The following is a 20,824-nucleotide window of genomic DNA, read 5'->3' as shown; positions in this document are numbered from 1 at the left end:
GCCAGCAGCATTTGTCATGCAGACTGTAATTTTAACTAAGTACTCCTAGGCGAGTGAGATGGCTCAAAATTGAAGTCTTTGTTTGAGCCATATAGCCCAGAGGATCCCAGGTTGCTTTGAGAAGGCGGTAGATTGCCCTCTTAAACTTCTGGAACCTGTGGGGAAGGTGAGCAGTTTGATGCAAATTAGGGGCTTGCTGGGTCCCTTATGACACAGGTGATTTACAACAATCCGATGGCTTGATGCTAACTTTTACTAGTAGCAGCTATACATTTCCTGATTATTTATAAGCTCTGTTCTAATTCTCAAGCCATCTTGGTGGCATTTGAACTCATTCGCTGGATTATTTGTGCAGACCTCTAGGTTATTAGTCTAGTGACATAATTGCTGTATTACCGTATTCTGACGTCTCCAAGATGAATGTGATCATGATCTATAATAAAAGTCTCAACTGTGCGTTTAAGATAAATGATCTTACTTTTGTAGAAGGAAGAAATCTAGAATGGTTGTATATAATTTTCCTTACCATGTATGGCTAAGTGATGTTTGCCACCTGCTGCATGTGTCGAAATGCCGCATTGTTCCCTTTACTCTTAGGAATTATGTTAGGACTCTAGCATTTCCTGTTGGGATCATAACCAACCATGAAACTTTTAATAGGTTGCATCCTTAGTGATGGAACCATTCGATGTTGTGTAAATTGCAGTTTTTCCACAACATACTTAGATCATCAACCTGCCTGTTTGAGAACTTTGCCATTGTAATGTTGTCAATTGTTGCTTACATTCAAGCAGAAGAGCGATAGATTTTTGGATACTGAGGGAATTAAGGGATATGGGAATAATGCGGGAGGGTGGAATTGAGGTAGAAGCTTTCAACACCATGATTGCAAGGGAAAATCTTACATAAAGAATGCAGTGAGATGCAAAATCACTTGAACAAAGAGGAACATGTTTCTGAATCTTGTACAGCCTTTCAGATTTGCTACTCATGTTCCAAGTTACAAACCAAGGTTGGATTTTGAGGCAGACTTGCTATCAGATGTAGAAGTGGCCATATCCAGAATTGATTAGTTGTACAAGGTCCACAGGAAATGGGATATATTCTCACTGCCTTCAACTATTAAATAGTATGTGTCAGGAGGGGAAAGATTTTGCATCTCGAGTATTGCTGAAAATAGAGACATGTCGAAGCTTTTCGTGTCTCACTCATCAGGACAATCTGCAAGAGTACCAATGTGAGGGAAAGCCAGAACTTTATACTGTATGAGGAGAGAGTGCTGATTGACTCTGGTTATGGCATTGTCCAAAGCAATGAACCAGTGAGTAGCTGTCACTTATTTAGCCAAAATAGACACAATGTGTGTCCATATTCTTTCTGTCTGCAAAGAACAGGGCACTGTGTATGAATCGTTGAAGCTTCCAGTACGAGTAAATGCGCCACAGTGCTAGCCCTACTGACCATCTTAAATTGGTTGTCAGCGTAACTCTTAGCACACTGAGGATTATTTAGCAAATGTTATCCAATTGTGGAATCATATCTAATGTTGGACACTGTTGTGAATTTTGCAAGCACAGCTGGTTGGAAATGGCTTGACCCTTGACTGTTGTGAACAGCCACTCGCTGGTTCATTCTTCAAGGCAATGCCTTGACTAATCAGAGTCAAGCTGCCTGGTTTAAATTGCAAACAAAACTTGATAGTTAACGGTCAGTCACCAGAAACTGCTGCATTCTCCATGGCAACACCTCTACCAATCAGAGTCCACTTGCCAATCAATCAGCACTGCTTTCATACAGTACAAAGTTGTTGCTTTCCCTTTACATTGGTATTCTTGCGGATTGTCCTGATGAGTACAAGACGAAAAGCTTTGACATGCCTCTATTTTCAGCAATGCTCAATTTCTGTACGACCAAACGACTATTTTGCATCTCATTGCATTCTTTATCTACGTTTTTCCCTTGTAATCATGGTGTTTAAATTTTAAATGTATATACTTCCTTGGTCTGTTGTGTGTGCTTGTGCAGCTGTTGCCTCACTTGTTGCTCTCTAGCTTCACCTAAGAAATAGAAGCAGGCGTAGACCATTCGGCCCTTTGAGCCTGCTCTGCCATTCACGACCATCATGGCTGAGCTTCCACCTCAATTCCACCTTCCTGCACCATTCCCATATCTCTTAATTCCCTTTGTATACAAAAAACTAATCGTTCTTTGGCTTGAATATATTCAATGACTGAGCATCCACAGTTTCCTGGGTTAGAGAATTCCAAAGTCCACAACCCTTGGATGAAGAAATTTCTCCCCTTCTCAGCCCTTAATGGCCAACCCCTTAATCTGAGACTGACTCATAGTTCTGTACTTCCCAGGCAGGGGTGCCATCTACCCTGTCAAGCCCCTTAAGAATTTTATATATTTGTGATATCACCTCTCGTTCTTCTAAATTCAAGGGAATGTAGGCCGAGTCTACCCAATCTCTCCTCATAGGAAAATCCCCTCATCTCAGATATCCGTCTAGTGAACCTTTGTTGCACTCCCTCGAAAGCAAGTATATCCTTCGTTAGATAAGGAGAGCAAAACTGTACACAGTAGTCCAGGTATGGTCTCACCAAGGCCCTGTATAAGTGTAGTAAGACGACTTTACTCATACTCCAATCACTTTTTAATAAAGGCGAGCATACCATTTGCTTTGTTAGTCACTTGCTGTACCTACCTGCCAACTGTCTTCAATCTTCAATTCATACTAATATATTGCCCAATCCCATGACCCTAATTTTATGTAGTAGCCTCTTGTGTGACCCCTTATAAAATACATTTTGAAATCTAAGTACATTATATCCACTACTTTTCCCCTTTTATCTACCTTGCTAGTTACAAGCTGAAAAACTGTCAGGTTTGGCAAATATGATTTCCCTTTCATAAATCTGCATTGACTCTGCCTAATCAGATTATGATTCTCTAAGTGCTCTGTTACGTCCTTAATAATATATACTAGCATTTTCCCTACTTCTGGTGTCAAGCTAACTGGCTTATAGTTCCCTGTTATTTTTTTTTTCTCCTTCCTTTCCTGAATGGTCAGGTTACGTTTGCGGTCTTCCAATCCATTCATGGACACTGGTCTAGAATCTAGGTAATTCTGGAAGATCAAAACCAATGCATTCATTATCTCTGCAGCCATCTCTTTTGAAAACCCTAGGGTCTAGGCCATCAGGTTTAGCGGATTTGTCGACTTTAAGTCCCATTAATTTCTCCTCTACTATTTCTAGACTAATAATATCCTTAAGTTCTTCATTTTCTTCACCACTATTTCTGGAATTTTGTGTTTCTTGATAAGGTTCCCCACGGTAGGCTATTGCAGAAAATACGGAAGCATGGGGTTGAAGGTGATTTAGAGCTTTGGATCAGAAATTGGCTAGCTGAAAGAAGAGAGAGGGTGGTGGTTGATGGCAAATGTTCATCCTGGAGTTTAGTTACTAGTGGTGTACCGCAAGGATCTGTTTTGGGGCCACTGCTGTTTGTCATTTTTATAAATGACCTGGATGAGGGTGTAGAAGGGTGGGTTAGTAAATTTGCGGATGACACGAAGGTCGGTGGAGTTGTGGATAGTGCCGAAGGATGTTGTAGGGTACAGAGGGACATAGATAGGCTGCAGAGCTGGGCTGAGAGATGGCAAATGGAGTTTAATGCGGAAAAGTGTGAGGTGATTCACTTTGGAAGGAGTAACAGGAATGCAGAGTACTGGGCTAATGGGAAGATTCTTGGTAGTGTAGATGAGCAGAGAGATCTTGGTGTCCAGGTACATAAATCCCTGAAAGTTGCTACCCAGGTTAATAGGGCTGTTAAGAAGGCATATGGTGTGTTAGCTTTTATTAGTAGGGGGATCGAGTTTCGGAGCCACGAGGTCATGCTGCAGCTGTACAAAACTCTGGTGAGGCCGCACCTGGAGTATTGCGTGCAGTTCTGGTCACCGCATTATAGGAAGGATGTGGAAGCTTTGGAAAGGGTGCAGAGGAGATTTACTAGGATGTTGCCTGGTATGGAGGGAAGGTCTTACGAGGAAAGGCTGAGGGACTTGAGGTTGTTTTCGTTAGAGAGAAGGAGGAGGAGAGGTGACTTAATAGAGACATATAAGATAATCAGAGGGTTAGATAGGGTGGATAGTGAGAGTCTTTTTCCTCGGATGGTGATGGCAAACACGAGGGGACATAGCTTTAAGTTGAGGGGTGATAGATATAGGACAGATGTTAGAGGTAGTTTCTTTACTCAGAGTAGTAGGGGCGTGGAACGCCCTGCCTGCAACAGTAGTAGACTCGCCAACTTTAAGGGCATTTAAGTGGTCATTGGATAGACATATGGATGAATATGGAATAGTGTAGGTCAGATGTTTTCACAGGTCGGCGCAACATCGAGGGCCGAAGGGCCTGTATTGCGCTGTAATGTTCTAATTCTAATTCTACTGTGAAGACATATGTGAAGTATATGTTTAATATCTCCACCATTTCTTTATTGCCCATTATAATTTTTCATGTCTTTGCCTCCAAGGGACCATGTTTACTTTTGCTAATCTCTTCCTTTTTATATACCTATAGAAGCTTTACATTTCTGTTTTTAAGCCTCTTGCTTGTTACTACCATTTTTCCTCTTTTCTTATCAATTTTTTGATCATCCTTTGCTGAAATCTAAAATCCTTCCAATCTTCAGGCTTACTACTCTTTTTGTCAACATTATAAGCCCCTTCCTTTTTAATATAATACTATCTTTAACTTGTTAGCCATGGTTGGACCATTTTTCCCATGGGGTTTTATTATCCTTAAGGGAATGTATATTTGTTGCAAATTATGAATTAAATCTTTAAATGCTAGCCATGACTTATCTATCGTCATATTTTTTAATCTAGTTTCCCAATCTAATTTTGCCAATCTAGCTTTGCCAGTTCGGCCCTTGTAGCTATGTAGTTTGCTTTGTTCAGATTCAAGACCCTTGGTTTGGACTTAACCAAATCACACTCCAACTATATAAAATTCTTTAGTATTTTGATCACAATTCCCTCGAGGCTCCTTTATTACATTAACCCTTCCTCATTGCACAATACTAGATCTAAAATAGTCCATTCCCCAATTGGTTCCTCGACATACTAATCTTTGGAACTAAACCTTTTGAAACTGAGCAGTATGGTATGAATTCAAACAGATGGAAAAAAGTGCGATAATACAGGTATTTATATTTTTAGGTTGTGTCCATCATTGGTGATGAAGTCTTCAGCTTCAGGATGGTTTTGTGCTGCAATGCAACAGAGGGAGAGGACTATCTTGATATGTCAAAAGTGGATGGGGAAGTGACTTTGCAAGTGGGCTGCATTCAGTTGGTGTACCTACACAAATTCTTCATGTCATTGTTGGTAAGTATACTGCTTGCACATGCTACACAATAAGCTTTTATTACCTCCGGACTCAAATATTCCAAAGCATTCCTGACCAGCCTTCCATCTTCCACCCTTCCTAAACTTGAGCTTATCCAAATGTTTGCTGCCTGTATTCTAACCTGCACCAAGTCCAGCTCGTGCATCATGTCTCTGCACACTGTTCTTTTGGGGTCCTGGTGCACCAACTCTGATTTAAAAAATTTTCATTCTCATGACCAAATCCTTTCATGGTCTCGCCCCTCCCTATGTCTGTAACCTCATTCAGCTGTACATTCTTCTGAGAACTCTGTCTTCCCTCAACTACGGCCTCCAGTGCTTCCCCACATCCTTCAGCCCACCATTGGTGGCCATGCCTTCAGATGTCTAAGCCCTAAACTCTGAAAATCCCTCACCAAATCTCTCATGCCTCCGTCACCTTTTAAGACACTGCTTAAAATCTACCTCTTTGACCGAGCATTTGGTCCTAATGTCTTCTTTTTTGTCACTGTTTTAATTTTTTGACTAATTTTGTCTGTGAAGCATATTGGGACATTGTACAAGTTAAAAAAGGTGCTATATAAAAGTCTTCAAGAAAGCTTGATAAAAAGATAATTTATGAATGCTATTTAACTATCAGCTTTGAAAAGGATACTTTGCCAGATATTTCTTTAGTCAGTTCCACCACAAATCATTAGTTAGGCAATAGCTAATAGTTAGGCAATAAATGTGCAATTTAGCGCACCCGTTCGACAAAGGGCATTAAAGCCATAAAAACATCGAGTTGAGATTCACTAAGATGATTCCAGGGATGGAAATGTAGAACTATATGGAGAGATCTGAGATATTAAGAATATTTCCAGTGGACCACTGAATGCTAAGAAAAGAAATAAATGTAGATTTACAAAATTAAGGCTTTTCACGTTGCAAATTGTGAGGAACTTTTTGGTCTGGTTGGAGAGTTAATTTAGCAATTTAAAATTTCCACTCAGCGAGTGAGGAGAGGGGTTGGGAGCAATTCCTTTACACACAGGATTGTTGGTGCATGGCATGCTTTCCTAAAAGGTGTGGTCGAGGCAGAGATCATTGCATGTGTTTCAAGGAAATATTTCTAAATGGTTGAAACAGAGGAAAATCCAGGGCAGTGATAGTTTAGATTGCTTTAGCATAGAGATGGCACAGATACGATGGGCTTAATGACCACCTCCTGTGTGTATTGTCTAGGGTTTTGCCAGCTTTACCATACCCAGTGCTCATGATCAATTCTCCAACTGTACATTCCAAGTAAAACAAGTCAAATTCCCGTGTTTCCTCTGCGGAAGATTTCACTGTCACTTGGATATCCTTTTAAGAACAAAGCTGAGAGCAGGCATCACTTGCTCAACCAAGGAAAACCGTTTTCAGCAGCAGTCTGTGTCAATCATGGGACAGTAAATGCTTGATTGAAAGCTATTGTCAGAATACTGCTCAAGACTGAGTATTGTGTTCCCCACCACTTGCTTGCATTTTTATCTTTTTTATCTGTAAGGAAAATTTTTTGTGGCTTTTCTATAGAAATAAAAGTACTAATACTGTTTGTTTAATGTTAAATAGAACTTCTTTGACAACTTCCAAGCAGCAAAGGAAGCATTAAGTGCAGCCACAGCACAGGCTGCAGAAAAAGCAGCCTCCAGCGTCAAGGATTTTGCCCAAAAGAGTTTCCGATTGGCAATGGGCATTAATTTGAAAGCTCCGGTCATCATCATCCCCGAGTCCTCCATCTCTATGAATGCTGTGGTGGCAGATTTGGGCTTCATTACAGTACAGAATAAATTCACTCTGATCTCTGCTGAAGAGTGCGCACTGCCACCGGTGGTGGACATCATGGAGGTTCAGCTAACACAGTTGAAGCTGTCACGGTATGATAAATTTGGAATAATTAATTCTAGAAATGTAATCTAACCTGCACAGGAAGTGAATTCTGTTCCTACTTAATTAGTTGTTTGGCATTGGGGGAGCAATGCTTTCCATTGTCCTCATGGTTCCATGAATTTTAACTTATTTTATGATCAACTTTCCTCCCCCTGCTTTTTTACAGTTTCATTCATGTTCATTCTTACTAATTCTGGATCTATATATTTGATAGAAATGTTTGAGGATAATTAACTGGCTTGGCACTCTATGCATATTAATATTAGGGCAAAAAACTCATTTTCAGTTGACTTTTCCTTTTCTAAAATTTGTTTAAACCATAGGATACCAATCCTATGAATGATCTATGTTCACTTCTGTTGTGCAAGGGCTGCAACAGGATGGATGTAGCAAAATTAGGTAACTTGGTGACACAAAAGCTGCATTGCTCAAGTCTGTCCTGTCATAATGAGCACTGAAACCATTGGCACCAACTTAGTACGTAGGCACTGGACATATTAATTAGTAGATTTACTGAATTTGTGCAGTGTTCGCCACACTGTTCAGAATTTGTAATCTACTGCACCTACGATTGCACAAGACGTATGATGTCTGGTGTACCAAGTGATGTTTCCAGCTGATTTTAAAGAAATTATTGATAACATGCTGCTTCTGGCAGGAGCTGACAGCTCCCAACATTATAGAGGGACACAACTATTCAGAAGTCTTCAGATCAGCACTCGAGGAGAGTTAAAAGTACGCACCTATGTGCTGTTGGTCCTCTAAGTTCCCGTGGTCACTGCTGATGCACTTATGTAGTAAAAAGAGAGAGCAGTGGCTTGTATTGGCAAGTGTTTACTTGAGGTCTGCTCTCCAGCAGCAATATAAAAGCAACACCACCTATGAGAGTAGATTGATCAGTATATGCACAAGGATAAACTTGTTGGCTACAATGAAACAAATTCAACACATTTCACTTACACTATCCATCCAGTAAGTCTTTCCATGTTGAAGTCTGTTGGTGCAAGTTATCCTGAGAGCAGTTACAACCCCTAACGAACATGCATGAAATTCTGATCTGGTAGAATTGTTAAATGGAGATGATTAACTGTATTGTTGCCTGTAAAATCCATGGGTTATGGGACATTTGACTCTTGGATACCTCACCTCAAATTGATTAGTAATTCGGAGATCTAATCTGACTGGCCCACAAATTTAACTTGCTATTTAGCTCATGAGGCCTCCCTTTATCTTGGTCTCTGTATTTATTGTCAATTTCTATTGTGAGAGCACAGAAGGTGTGTGATCTTCAACAGTAGAATTAAATCATTAGGAAAAAAGTAGACAGGGCTGGATGATGAGTACAGTGGGACCATTGCTGTGAAGAGGATAGGAGATGAAACTGGAAGGACTACCTGGCATCAACCTAAGCGCTGAAAATGGCAACTGCAAACCCAGCCCTGTCAACCCTGCAAAGTCCTCCTTACTAACATCTGAGGGCTTGTGCCAAAATTGGGAGAGCTGTTCCATATACTATTCAACCAACAGCCTGACATGGTCATATTCACAGAATCATACCTTACAGACAATGCCCCAGACACCACCATCACTGTCCCTGGGTATGTCCTGACCCACCAGAGTAGAGGCCTGCTACCCGACAGGACCCGACGACATGCATCGGGTTTGGGTCCGGTTGGGCCCATCTTTAGGGGCCAGCTTTCGAGCTCAGGTCGGGCCGAGTCCAGGTCGAGTTGGGTCGGGTCAGACACGCACGCTAAGTGCTGTGCTGGTAAGTATTGAAAATAAAGAAAAACTTAACTGAGCTGGGAGTCCGGGATGAAACTGAGTCTGCGCAGTGCGTAATGACGTCACTATGACGTCATCGCGCAAGTGCTGCAGCTCGATAGAGCTTCCCAGTGGGAAGGTAAGTAAAGTGATGGTCGGGTCGGGCTCGGGGCAAAATAGGAGGGAATCGGGCCGGGTTGGGCTCGGGTCCGCTGTGGTTCGGTCGGGTTCGTTTTCCCAACCTAAAGCAGGCCTCTACACCAGAGGTGGTGACAGTGGTATACAGACGGGAGGGAGTTGCCCTGGGTGTCCTCAACTTTGACTCCAGACCCCATGAAGTCTCATGGCATCGGGTCAAACACGGGCAAGGAAACATCCTGCTGATAACTACCTACCCTCTCCACCTTGGCTAATGACTCAGTGCTTTTCCATGTTGAACACCAATTGGAATAAGCATTGAGGGTGGCAAGGGCACAGAATGTACTCTGGGTGGGGGACTTAAATGTCCATCACCAAGAGTGGCTCAGTAACACCACTACTGACCGAGCTGGCTGAGTCCCAAAGGACATAGCTGCTCGACTGGGTCTGTGGCAGGTGGTGAGGGACCCAACAAGAGAGAAAAACCTACTTGACTTCATCCTCACCAGTATACCTGTTGAAGAAGCATCTGTTCATGACTATATTGGAAGGAGTGACCACCACACAGTCCTTGAGGAGACGAAGTCCCATCTTCACTTTGAGGATACCCACCATTGTGTTGTGTGGCACGACCACCATGCTAACTGGGATAGATTTTGAACAGATCCAGCAACTCAAAACTGGGCATCCATGAGACGCTGTGGGCCATTAGCAGCAGCAAAATTGTATTTAACCATAATCTGTAACCTCATGGTCCGGCACATCTCCCACTCTACCATTATCATCAAGCCGGGGGACCAACCTTGGTTCAATGAAGAGGGCATGCCAGAAGCAGCAGCAGGCATAGAAAAAAGAACAATGGGTAGGCGAACTGTACAAACAAAGATAAAATAAACACAAAAAAGAAGAAAAAATAATTAAAAATAAAATGGGGGGCCCATCATGCTCTGAAATTATTGAACTCGATGTTCAGTCCGGCAGGCTGGAGCGTGCCTAATCGGTAAATGAGATGCTGTTCCTCGAGCTTGCGTTGATGGTCACTGGAACACTGCAGCAATCTCAGGACAGAGAAGTGAGCATGAGAGCGGGGAAGGGGAGTGTTGAAATGGCAAGCAACCGGAAGCTCGGGGTCATGCTTTCGGACTGAGCGGAGGTGTTCCGCAAAGCGGTCACCCAGTCTGCGTTTGGTCTCCCCAGTGTATAGGAGACCACATTGTGAGCAGGGAATACAGTATAATACATTGAAAGAAGTACAAGTAAATCGCTGCTTCACCTGAAAGGAGTGTTTGGGGCCTGGGATAGTGAGGAGAGAGGAGGTAAATGGGCAGGTATTACACCTCCTGCCATTGCAGGGGAAGGTGCTGTGGGAAGGGAACGAGGGGGTAATGGAGGAGTGGACAAGGGTGTCACGGAGGGAATGATCCCTTCGGAATGCTGACAGGGGAAGGGAGGGGAAGATGCATTTGGTGGTGGCATCACGCTGGAGGTGGTGGAAATGGCGGAGGAACATGGAGGCTGATTGGGTGGAAAGTGAGGACAAGGGGAGCCCTGTCGCGGTTCTGGGAGGGAGGGGAAGGCGTGAGGGTAGAAGTGCGGGAAATGGGCTGGACACAGTTGAGGGCCCTGTCTATCACAGTGGGGGGGGGAATCCTCAGTTGAGGAAAAAGGAGGACATATCAAGCGCTGTCATGGAAGGGTGCATCATCAGATCAGATGCTACAGAGAAACTGGGAGAATGGAATGGAGTCCTTACAGGAGGCAGGGTGCGAAGAAGTGTAGTTGAGGGAGCTGTGGGAGTCGGTGGGCTTATAATCGATATTAGTAGACAGCCTATCCCCGGAGATAGAGAAGTCGAGGAATTGGTTTTAGGGGATAATTGGTGTTTCTGGCTATGCCAACTTTTATTGCCCTTCCCTAATTGCTTGAGAAAATGGTGGTGAACTGCCTTCTTGATCCGCTGCTGTCTTTGGGGTGTAAATACACCAACAGTACTGTTAGGAAGAGAGTTCTAGGATTTTGATCCAGCGGCAGGGAAAGAATGGCGATATAGTTCCAAGTCAGGATGTCATAGAGTCCGAGTTATACAGCACAGCAACAGGCCCTTCGGCCCATTATGTCTGTGCCGCCCATCAAGCCCCTAACTATTCAAATCCCATTTTCCAGCACTTGGCCCGTAGCCTTGTATGCTATGGCATTTCAAGTACTCATCTAAATACTTAAATGTTGTGAGGGTTCCTGATTCTACCACCTCTTCAGGCAGTGTCTTCCAGATTCCAGCCACCCTCGGTGAAATATTTTTTCCTCAAATGCCCTCTAAACCTCCTGCCTCTTACCTTAAATCTGTGCCCCCTGGTTATTGACCCCTCCGCTAACGGAAAAAGTTTCTTCCTATCTAACCTATCAATGCCCCTCATAATTTTGTATACCTCAATCATGTCCCCCCTCAGCCTTCTCTGCTCTAAGGAAAACAACCCTAGCCTTTTCAGTCTCTCTTCATAGCTGAAATGCTCCAGCCCAGGCAACATCCTTGTGAATCTCCTCTGCACCCTCTCCAGTGCAATCATATCCTTCCTATAGTGTGGTGCCCAGAACTGTACACAGTACTCCAGCTGTGGCCTAACTAGCGTTTTATACAGCTCCATCACAACCTCCCTGCTCTTATATTCTATGCCTCGGCTAATAAAGGCAAGTATCCCATATGCCTTCCTAACCACCTTTTCTGTGCTGCTGCCTTCTGTGATCTATGGACAAGTACACCAAGATCCCTATGACCCTCTGTACTTCCTAGGGTCCTACCATCCATTGTATATTCCCTTGCCTTGTTATTCCTCCCAAAATGCATCACCTCACACTTCTCAGGATTAAATTCCATTTGTCACCGCTCTGTCCATCTTTCCAGCCCATCTGTGTCGTCCTGTAATTGAAGGCTTTCCTCCTCAATATTTATGAAACCACTAATTATCGTGTCATCTGTGAACTTACTGATCATACTTCCTATACTCGCATCTAAATCATTAATGTGCACTACAAACAACAAGGTTCCCAGCACCGATCCCTGTGGTACACCACTGGTCACAGGCTTCCACTCGCAAAAACAACCCTCGACCATCACCCTTTGCCTCCTGCCACTAAGCCAATTTTGGATCCAATTTACCAAATTGCTCTGGATTCCATGGGCTCTTACCTTCTTAACCAATCTCCCATGTGGGACCTTATCAAAAGCCTTACTGATGTCAATGCAGACTACATTAACTGCTTTACCCTCATATGCACATCTAGTCACCGCCTCACAAAATTCAATCAAGTTGGTTAGACACGATCTCCCCATGACAAAGCCATGCTGACTATCCCTGATTAATCCTTGCCTCTCCAGTGGAGATTAATCCTGTCCCTCAGAATTTTTTCCAATAGTTTCCCAACCACTGATAGACTCACTGGCCTGTAATTACCTGGTGAATCCCTGCTACCCTTCTTGAATAATGGTACCACATTTGCTGTCCTCCAATCCTCTGGTACCTCTCCTGTGGCCAGACAGGATTTGAAAATTTGTGTCAGAGCCCCTGTTATCTCCTCCCTTGCCTCACATAACAGCCTGGAATACACTCATCTGGGCCTGGGGATTTATTCACTTTTAAGACCACTAAAACAGCTAATATTTCCTCTCTTTCAATGCTAATTTGTTTGAGTATATCACAATCCCCCTCCCTGATCTCTACACCTACGTCGTCCTTCTCCATAGTGAACACAGATGACAAGTAATCATTTAAAACCTCACCTGTGTCCCCCGACTCCCCACACAGTTTGCCATTTTGGTCCCTAATGTACCCTACTCTTTCCCTGGTTATTCTCTTGTCCTTAATATACTTATAAAACGCCTTGGGATTTTCCTTTAACTTGCCCGCCAGTATTTTTTCATGTCCCTTCTTCGCTCTCCTAATTACTTTTTTAAGTACCCCCCTACACTTTCTATACTCCTCTAGGGCCTCTGCTGTTTTCAGTGCTCTGAATCTGCCATAAGCCTCCTTTTTTTTTCCCTGATCCAATCCTCTGTATCCCTTGACATCCAAGGTTCCCTGGACTTGTTGGTCCTACCCTTCATCTTAACGGGTACATGTTGGCCCTGAACACACACTTTCCTTTTTGAATGACTCCCAAATGCATCTTCCCCTCCCTTCCCCTGTAAGCATTCCGAAGGGATCGTTCCCTCCGCGACACCTTGGTCCACTCCTCCATTATCCCCACCACCTCGTCCCCTTCCCACGGCACCTTCTCCTGTGATCGCAGGAGGGTAATACCTGCCCATTTACCTCCGCTCTCCTCACTATCCCAGGCCTCAAACACTCCTTTCGGGTGAAGCAGCGATTTACTTGTACTTTTTTCAATGTAGTATACTGTATTCGCTGCTCTACATTGGGGAGAGTAAACACAGACTGGGTGACCGCTTTGCGGAACACCTCCGCTCAGTCCGAAAGCATGACCCCGAGCTTCCGTTTGCTTGCCATTTCAACACTTCCCTCCCCCCCCTCCCCCCCTACTCTTCTGCTCATATCTCTGTCCTGGGATTGCTGCAGTGTTCCAGTGAACATCAGCACAAGCTCGAGGAACAGCATCTCATTTACCGATTAGGCACACTACAGCCTACCAGACTGAACATTGAGTTCAATAATTTCAGAGCATGACGGGGCCCCCCATTTGACTTTTATTTTTAGTTATTTTTTTCTTTTTTTTTTTGTTTTATTTTATTTTATCTTAGTTTGTACAGTTTGTCTACCCACTTTTTTCATGTTTGTGCTTGTGGCTGTTCGGTTTTCAGTCCATTATCAACCTCTCTGTACTAATGCTTTGTCTTTCAACACACCATAAACATATTGTTTGCCTTTGCTGCATGACTTTCTGGTCATTTATTCTCTGTGACCTTGTTCTATCTACACCTTCTCCTTTGTTATCTCTTGCCCCACCCCTGCTTTACTTGCATAAAACCTTTCACATTTCTAATATCTGCAAGTTCTGAAGAAGGGTCACTGACCAGAAATGTTAACTCTGCTTCTCTCTCCACTGATGCTGCCAGATCTGCTGAGTATTTCCAGCATTTCTTGTTTTTATCCCACTGGTCTGATGTAGACTTTCCTACAGGTAGCTGCTCCCATTCCATTTTGGCCAGATCCTGTTTTATCATATTGAAATCGGCCTCCCCCCAATTCAGTACCTTTATTTCCGATGCATCTTTGTCCTTTCCATAACTACCTTAAATCTTACAGTTATGGTCACTATTCCCAAAATGCTACCCCACTGACACTTCTACCACTTGTCTGGCATCATTCCCTAGGATTAGGTCCAGTACTGCCCCTTCTCTTGTAGGGCTTTCTACGTACAGGCTCAAAAACCTTTCTTGTATGCATTTTAAGAATTCCACCCCCTTTGAGCCTTTTGCACTAAGACTATCCCAGTTGATATTGGGGAAGTTGAAATCCCCTACTGTTGTTACCCTATTATTTTTACACCTCTCTGAGATTTGCCTACAAATTTGATCCTCTATCTCTCCCTGACTATTTGGAGGCCTGTAGTACGCTCCCAGCCAAGTGATTGCCCCCTTTTTGATCTTAGGTTCTACCCATATGGCCTCATTTGAAGAACCTTCTAAGATATCATCCCTCCTTACTGCAGTAATTGACTCCTTGATCAACAGTGCAATGCCACCTCCTCTTTTACCCCCTTCCCTGTCATGTCTGGAGATTCTATACCCTGGAATATTGAGCTGCCAGTCCTGCCCCTCCCTCAACTATGTCTCTGTGATAACAATAATATCGTAATCAATGCCCTCAATTCATCTGCCTTACTAGTAAGACTCCTTGCATTAAAATAAATGAAATCCAGCCTTGCATTATTCACGTGAGCCTTATCAGGTCTATATTTGCCTAGCCTTCCAGACTGACTCAGTTTCTCTTCTATATTTGACTGTGCATCCTACTGTCCCTCCACTCTGTATCCCATTCCCCTGCCAAATTAGTTTAAACTGCCCCTAATAGCACTTGCAAACCTCCCAGCAAGGATGTTGGTCCAGTTCCGGTTCAGGTGCAACCCGTCCAACTTGTACAGGTCCCACCTTTGCCAGAAACAGACCCAGTGATCCAGGAAACTAAAGCCCTCCCTCCTGCACCATCTCCTCAGCCACACATTCATCTGCTCTATCCTCCTATTCCTGTACTTACTAGCACGTGGCACTGGGAGTATTCCAGAGATTACAACCTTTGAGGGTCCTGCTTTTTAATCTGCTACCTAGCTCCCTAACTTTTTGTTGCAGGACCTCATCCCTCTTTCTGTCTATGTCATTGGTGCCAATGTGCACCATGACCTCTGACTGTTCACCCTCTCCCTTCAGAATGTCCTGCAGCCGCTCCGTGACATCCTTGACCCTAGCACCAGGGAGGCAACGTACCATCCTGGAGTCACGTTTGCGGCCACAGAAATGCCTATCTGTACCCCTTACGATAGAATTCCCTATCACAATAGCTCTCCCACTCCTTTTCCTCCCCTCCTGTGCAGCTGAGCCACCTGTGGTGCTGCAGACCTGGCTCTTGCTGCATTCCCCTGAGAAGCTATCACCCCTAACAGTATCCAAAGCAGAAAATCTGTTAAATAGGGAGATGGACCCAGGGGACTCCTGCACTACCTGCCTAGTTCTTCTACTCTGCCTGGCAATTACCCATTCCCTTTCTGCCTGAGCAATCTTTACCTGCAGTGTGACCACCTCCTTGTACGTGCTATCCATGATGAGCTCAGCCTCGCAGTTGCTTCACAGCGTTCCCAACCGCCGCTCCAGATCCGAAATGCGAATTTCGAGTAGCTGCAGCTGGAGATACTTCCTGCATACGTGTTCGCCCTGGACACTAGAAGTGTCCCTGACTTCCCACATTGCACAGGAGGAGCACTCCACGCTGCTGAGCTGCCCTGCCATGACTTAACCTTAATTTATCCTCTTAAATTACCCAAAAATTAGATAATTTAAATGAGGGACCTCGATTCCCTTAAAAAAAAAACTACCTACTATATTTAAAAAAAAAACTGTAGCTCTTTCCCTTTACTTTTTGTTACTTACCCAGCTATTTAGAGTTATTCCCTAACAGCAGTTACTCACCAACCAATCATCTTGCAGCTTTCCTGTGATGTCACTGACTTTTTCTTTCAATCTCTGTTGCACCTGGAGTGCTCTCTGCTCCACTTCCGGAAGGTAAGATGGTGTGTGGCTTGGAGGGAACTTGCAGGTGGTTGTGTTCCCATGCATCTGCTGCCCTTGTCCTTCTAGGTGGTAGAGGTCGCATGTTTGGAAGGTCTTGTCGAAGGAGCCTTGGTGAGTTGCTGCATTGCATCTTGCACATGGCACGCACTGCTGCCACTGTGCGTCAGTAGTGGAGGGAGTGAATGTTGAAGATGGTGCATGGGGTGCTAATCAGGCTGGTTGCTTTGTCCTGGGCAGTTTCGAGTTTCTTGAGTGTTGTTGGAGCAGCACTTATCCAGGCAACTGGAGAGCATTCCATCATACTCCTGACTTGTGTCTAGAAGGACAAGGGCAGCAGATGCATGCGGACACCACCACCACCACCTGCAAGTTCCCCTCCAAGCCACACACCATCCTGACTTGGAACTATATCACCGTTCCTTCACTGTTGCTGGGTCAAAATCCTAGAACTCCCTTCTTAACAGCACTGTTGTTGTACCTACACCCCCCAAAAACTGCAGCAGTTCAGTAAAGCAGCTCACCGCCATCTTCTCTAGGGCAGTTAAGGATGGGCAGTAAATGCTGACCTTACCAGCAACACCCACATCCCATGAACATATTAAAAAAAAAAAAGTGATTCTTGACAATGGATTGACCTGCTGACATCATCAAAGCGCACTAAGTTGCGCATATGCGCAGCTATGTCTTGCCAGGACTAAGTGGCGTGTGCACGGGATGAGGTCATTGTGCAGCACCAACATCATTGCGTATCCGCGTCGGTCCATCCTCACGCATGCACGATAAAGTGTCATCGGATATCCAGTGCCCCCCACTCGGCTAGAGGAAGCAGCTGAATGGGAGACTTTGAGGCTGGAGCTCGATCCCCAAAATTTGCTCCTGCCCCACAAGCCGCTCTCTTTTCCCACCCCCCCCCCCCCCCCCCTTTGGCAACTTGCTCCAGGCTTCGACGCTTCCTCCCCTCAGCTGTTCACTGCAGACCTCGCTGCTCCCTCACACTCCCCTGGCCGATTGTTCCTCACCTTGTGTCACCCTGTACTCTGGCTGCTCAATCCCGGCTTCTCCACACCCCTCCCCCCCCCCCCCCCCGCCACCAGCCGTGAGCTCTAGGCCATGCTGCTTCCCTCCTCTCAGCCACTCACTCCTATGTCGCCCCATTACCCCTTAAGTGGGAGCGAGTAGCTGGAGAATGGGGTGGTGCGAGCGGGGAGCAATCGGCCAGGGGAATGGATGGGGGAGCAGCGAGGCCTGGAGCGAGCGGCTGAGATGGGTGGGGGCGGTGAAGTGGCCAGTGGGGAGAAAGCGAGTTGCCGAGGAGGGGACCGGCCAGTAGGGCAGGAACTAATAGCTGCGTTTGGGTGAAATCAGTCCTGGTCATTCATATAAACGAATCACAATAATGAATTGGCAGCACACTTTATACTCTATCAGGGTGCCAAATCACTGAATTTCCATTGGAAGATAATCATAAAATTTCTTTTTTATTTAATAGGATTGCTGGAATATTAAATGGATCTAAAGATTACTGTTAGTATCCTATAACTAAGTAGTAGCATATTACTGGGCTTCCATCCAACTTAATGTAAGGTTAGTTTGCTAGAACGATCTAGCCGTAAGCATTTCCTGTGATAAATTGAGCAGCGCCATCTTTAATCCTGACAGCTGCCTGAACGTCGCAGACACTGATGTTCTAGTTGAAGAGCCTGCATTTGCGCATGTGCAAGTACTGCGCCACCTAGTGATTGCGTTGTCAGCAAAAGCAGTCATAAAAAAAGGAGCCGTGACCTGGGGAGTCCAATTTCAGCAAAGTCAGAGATGACTCATCAACTTGAGCACAGATATAGTAATTTGAGAGGAAACTGGAATCGAAGAATATAGCTTTGAATCTTTCTGCTAAGATTTGTAGCAGTTGCGAAAATGTCCATTGACTGAGCTTGGATGAAGCTCAGCTCTTGTCAGAATAACGTCCAAGTCTGATTAAACAGTTGTCAGTGGCGCAGTGGTTAGCACCGCAGTCTCACAGCTCCAGGGACCCGGGTTCGATTCTGGGTACTGCCTGTGTGGAGTTTGCAAGTTCTCCCTGTGACCGCGTGGGTTTTCGCCGGGTGCTCCGGTTTCCTCCCACTGCCAAAGACTTGCAGGTTGATAGGTAAATTGGCCATTGTAAATTGCCCCTAGTGTAGGTAGGTGGTAGGGAATATGGGTTAGTATAAATGGGTGGTCGACACAGACTCGGTGGGCTGAAGGGCCTGTTTCAGTGCTGTAGCTCTTTGAAAAAAAAATTATCTACCTTATACAGGTGAAGTGTAAGGAGTTAATTAGAGGTGAGAGCTTGTTAGATTATGTTTAAAAGGATCACAAAAACTTCATTGAACTGCATGACTCAATTTTCCATATTAATATTTTTTTTAAAAAGCATTTGCATTTGATCTTAATACACTTGCATGCTTTTGTTTGTTTTCTGTGATTGTTTTACATGTTCTCTTTCTCTGTTGACACGAGAGGTTTTGAGAGCAATTCTGTTCTAGTTTCTTGAACTCTGTATTTTCTTCCCATTTCAGAACTATTCTTCAGAAAGACTCTGTGCAGCCTGATTTTCAGATTTTGCAGCCAGTGAACATGCTGCTGACAGTAAAACGAAATCTGGCTATTGCATGGTATCACAAAATCCCTGGAATAGAAATAAATGGAGATCTAAAAGCAATGAATGTAAGTGTATTTTTCCAAGGCTCAGAAGAAGGCACAAAAGTGAATTTGCTGCAGTTTTATATGTACAATTACACGTCAACATTTGGATGTTCTCTGGTGAATGCCATCAACTTTCAGTTGCAGGACAGTTGGCAAATTATGAAGGGGTTGCAGGAGCAGAGGGACCTAGGAGTGTTTGTGCACAAATCATTGAAGGTCGCAGGGCAATTTGTTAATAACGCATATGGGGTCCTGGGCTTTATAAATAGGGGCATAGAGTACAAAAACAAGGAAGATAGAAACGTAGAAAATAGGAGCAGGAGTAGGCCATTCGGCCCCTCGAGCCTGCTCCGCCATTCATTATGATCATGGCTGATCATCCAACTCAGTAACCTGTTCCCACTTTTGCCCCATACCCTTTGATCCCTTTTAGACCCAAGAGCTATATCTAACTCCTTCTTGAAAACATGCAATGTTTTGGCCTCCACTGATTTCTGTGGTAGCGAATTCCACAGGCTCACCACTCTCTGGGTGAAGAAATTTCTCCTCATCTCAGTCCTGAAAGGTTTACCCCGTATCCTTAGACTATGACCCCTAGTTCTGGACTCCCTCACCATCGGGAACATCCTTCCTGCATCTACCCTGTCAAGTACTGTTAGCATTTTATAGGTTTTTATGAGATCCCCCCCCTCACTCTTCTGAACTCCAGCGAATATAATCCTGACCGACTCAATCTCTCCTCATACGTCAGTCCCTCCATTTCAGGAATCAGTCTGGTAAACCTTTGCTGTGCTCCCTCTATAGCAAGAACATCCTTCCTCAGATAAGGAGACCAAAACTGCTCACAATATTCCCCGTGTGGTCTCACCAAGGCCCTGTATAATTGCAGCAAGACATCCCTGCTCCTGTACTCGAATCCTCTCGCTGTGAAGGCCAACATACCATTTGCCTTTTTTACTGCCTGTTGCACCTGCATGCTTACCTTCAGCGACCTGTGTACGAGAACATCCAGGTTTTGCTGCATATTCCCCTCTCTCAGTTTATAGCCATTCAGATAATCTGCCTTCCTGTTTTTGCTACCAAAGTGGATAACCTCACACTTATCCACATTATACTGCATCTGCCATGCACATATGAAAAACCTGTATAAAACAGTGGATTGGCCTCAGCTGGAGTATTCTAGCCAGTTGTGGGATACCGCACTTTGGGAAGGATGTTAAGGCATTAGAGTGCAGAAAAGGTTCACTAGAATGGTTCCAGGCACAAGGAACTTCAGTTGCATGGATAGGTTGGAGAAGCTGGGTCTGTTCTTTCTGGAGAAGAGAAGATTAAGAGGAGATTTGATAGAGGTACCAAAATCATGAGGGGTCTAGACAGAGTAGATAGGCAGAAGCTGTTCCCATTGGCGGAAGGATCCAGAATCGGAGGACGCCGATTTAAGGTTATTGGCAAAAGAAGCAATGATGGCATGAGGAATAACTTTTTTACACAGCGAGTGGTTAGGATCTGGAAAGCACTGCCTGGGAGTGTGGTAGAAGCAGATACAATCGCGGCCTTTAAAAGACAACTGGAAGAGTAAAGAAATTGCAGGGCTACGAGCAAATGGTGGGGAGTGGCACGAGGTGAATTGCTCTTGCACAGAGCTGGCACAGACACAATGGGCCAAATGGCCACTTCTGTTCAGTAACCGTTCTATG

General features: G+C 44.5%; 1 protein-coding gene across 1 annotated transcript in view; it reads left to right on the top strand.

Annotated features, from left to right (window-relative positions):
• vps13c (vacuolar protein sorting 13 homolog C) overlaps positions 1–20,824 on the top strand; it is a 355,084-nt gene that overhangs the window by 197,445 nt on the left and 136,815 nt on the right. The window contains exons 43-45 of the mRNA XM_068015185.1: positions 5,225–5,392; positions 6,986–7,290; positions 19,001–19,148. Coding sequence (XP_067871286.1) covers positions 5,225–5,392; positions 6,986–7,290; positions 19,001–19,148 — 621 coding nt within the window. The remainder of the gene's footprint in view (positions 1–5,224; positions 5,393–6,985; positions 7,291–19,000; positions 19,149–20,824) is intronic.

Source organism: Heterodontus francisci, chromosome 35, assembly GCF_036365525.1.
Source record: "Heterodontus francisci isolate sHetFra1 chromosome 35, sHetFra1.hap1, whole genome shotgun sequence".
NCBI lineage: Eukaryota > Metazoa > Chordata > Chondrichthyes > Heterodontiformes > Heterodontidae > Heterodontus > Heterodontus francisci.
The sequence above is the reverse complement of the archived record's forward strand: the minus strand, read 5'-3'. Positions and strand labels throughout refer to the sequence as shown.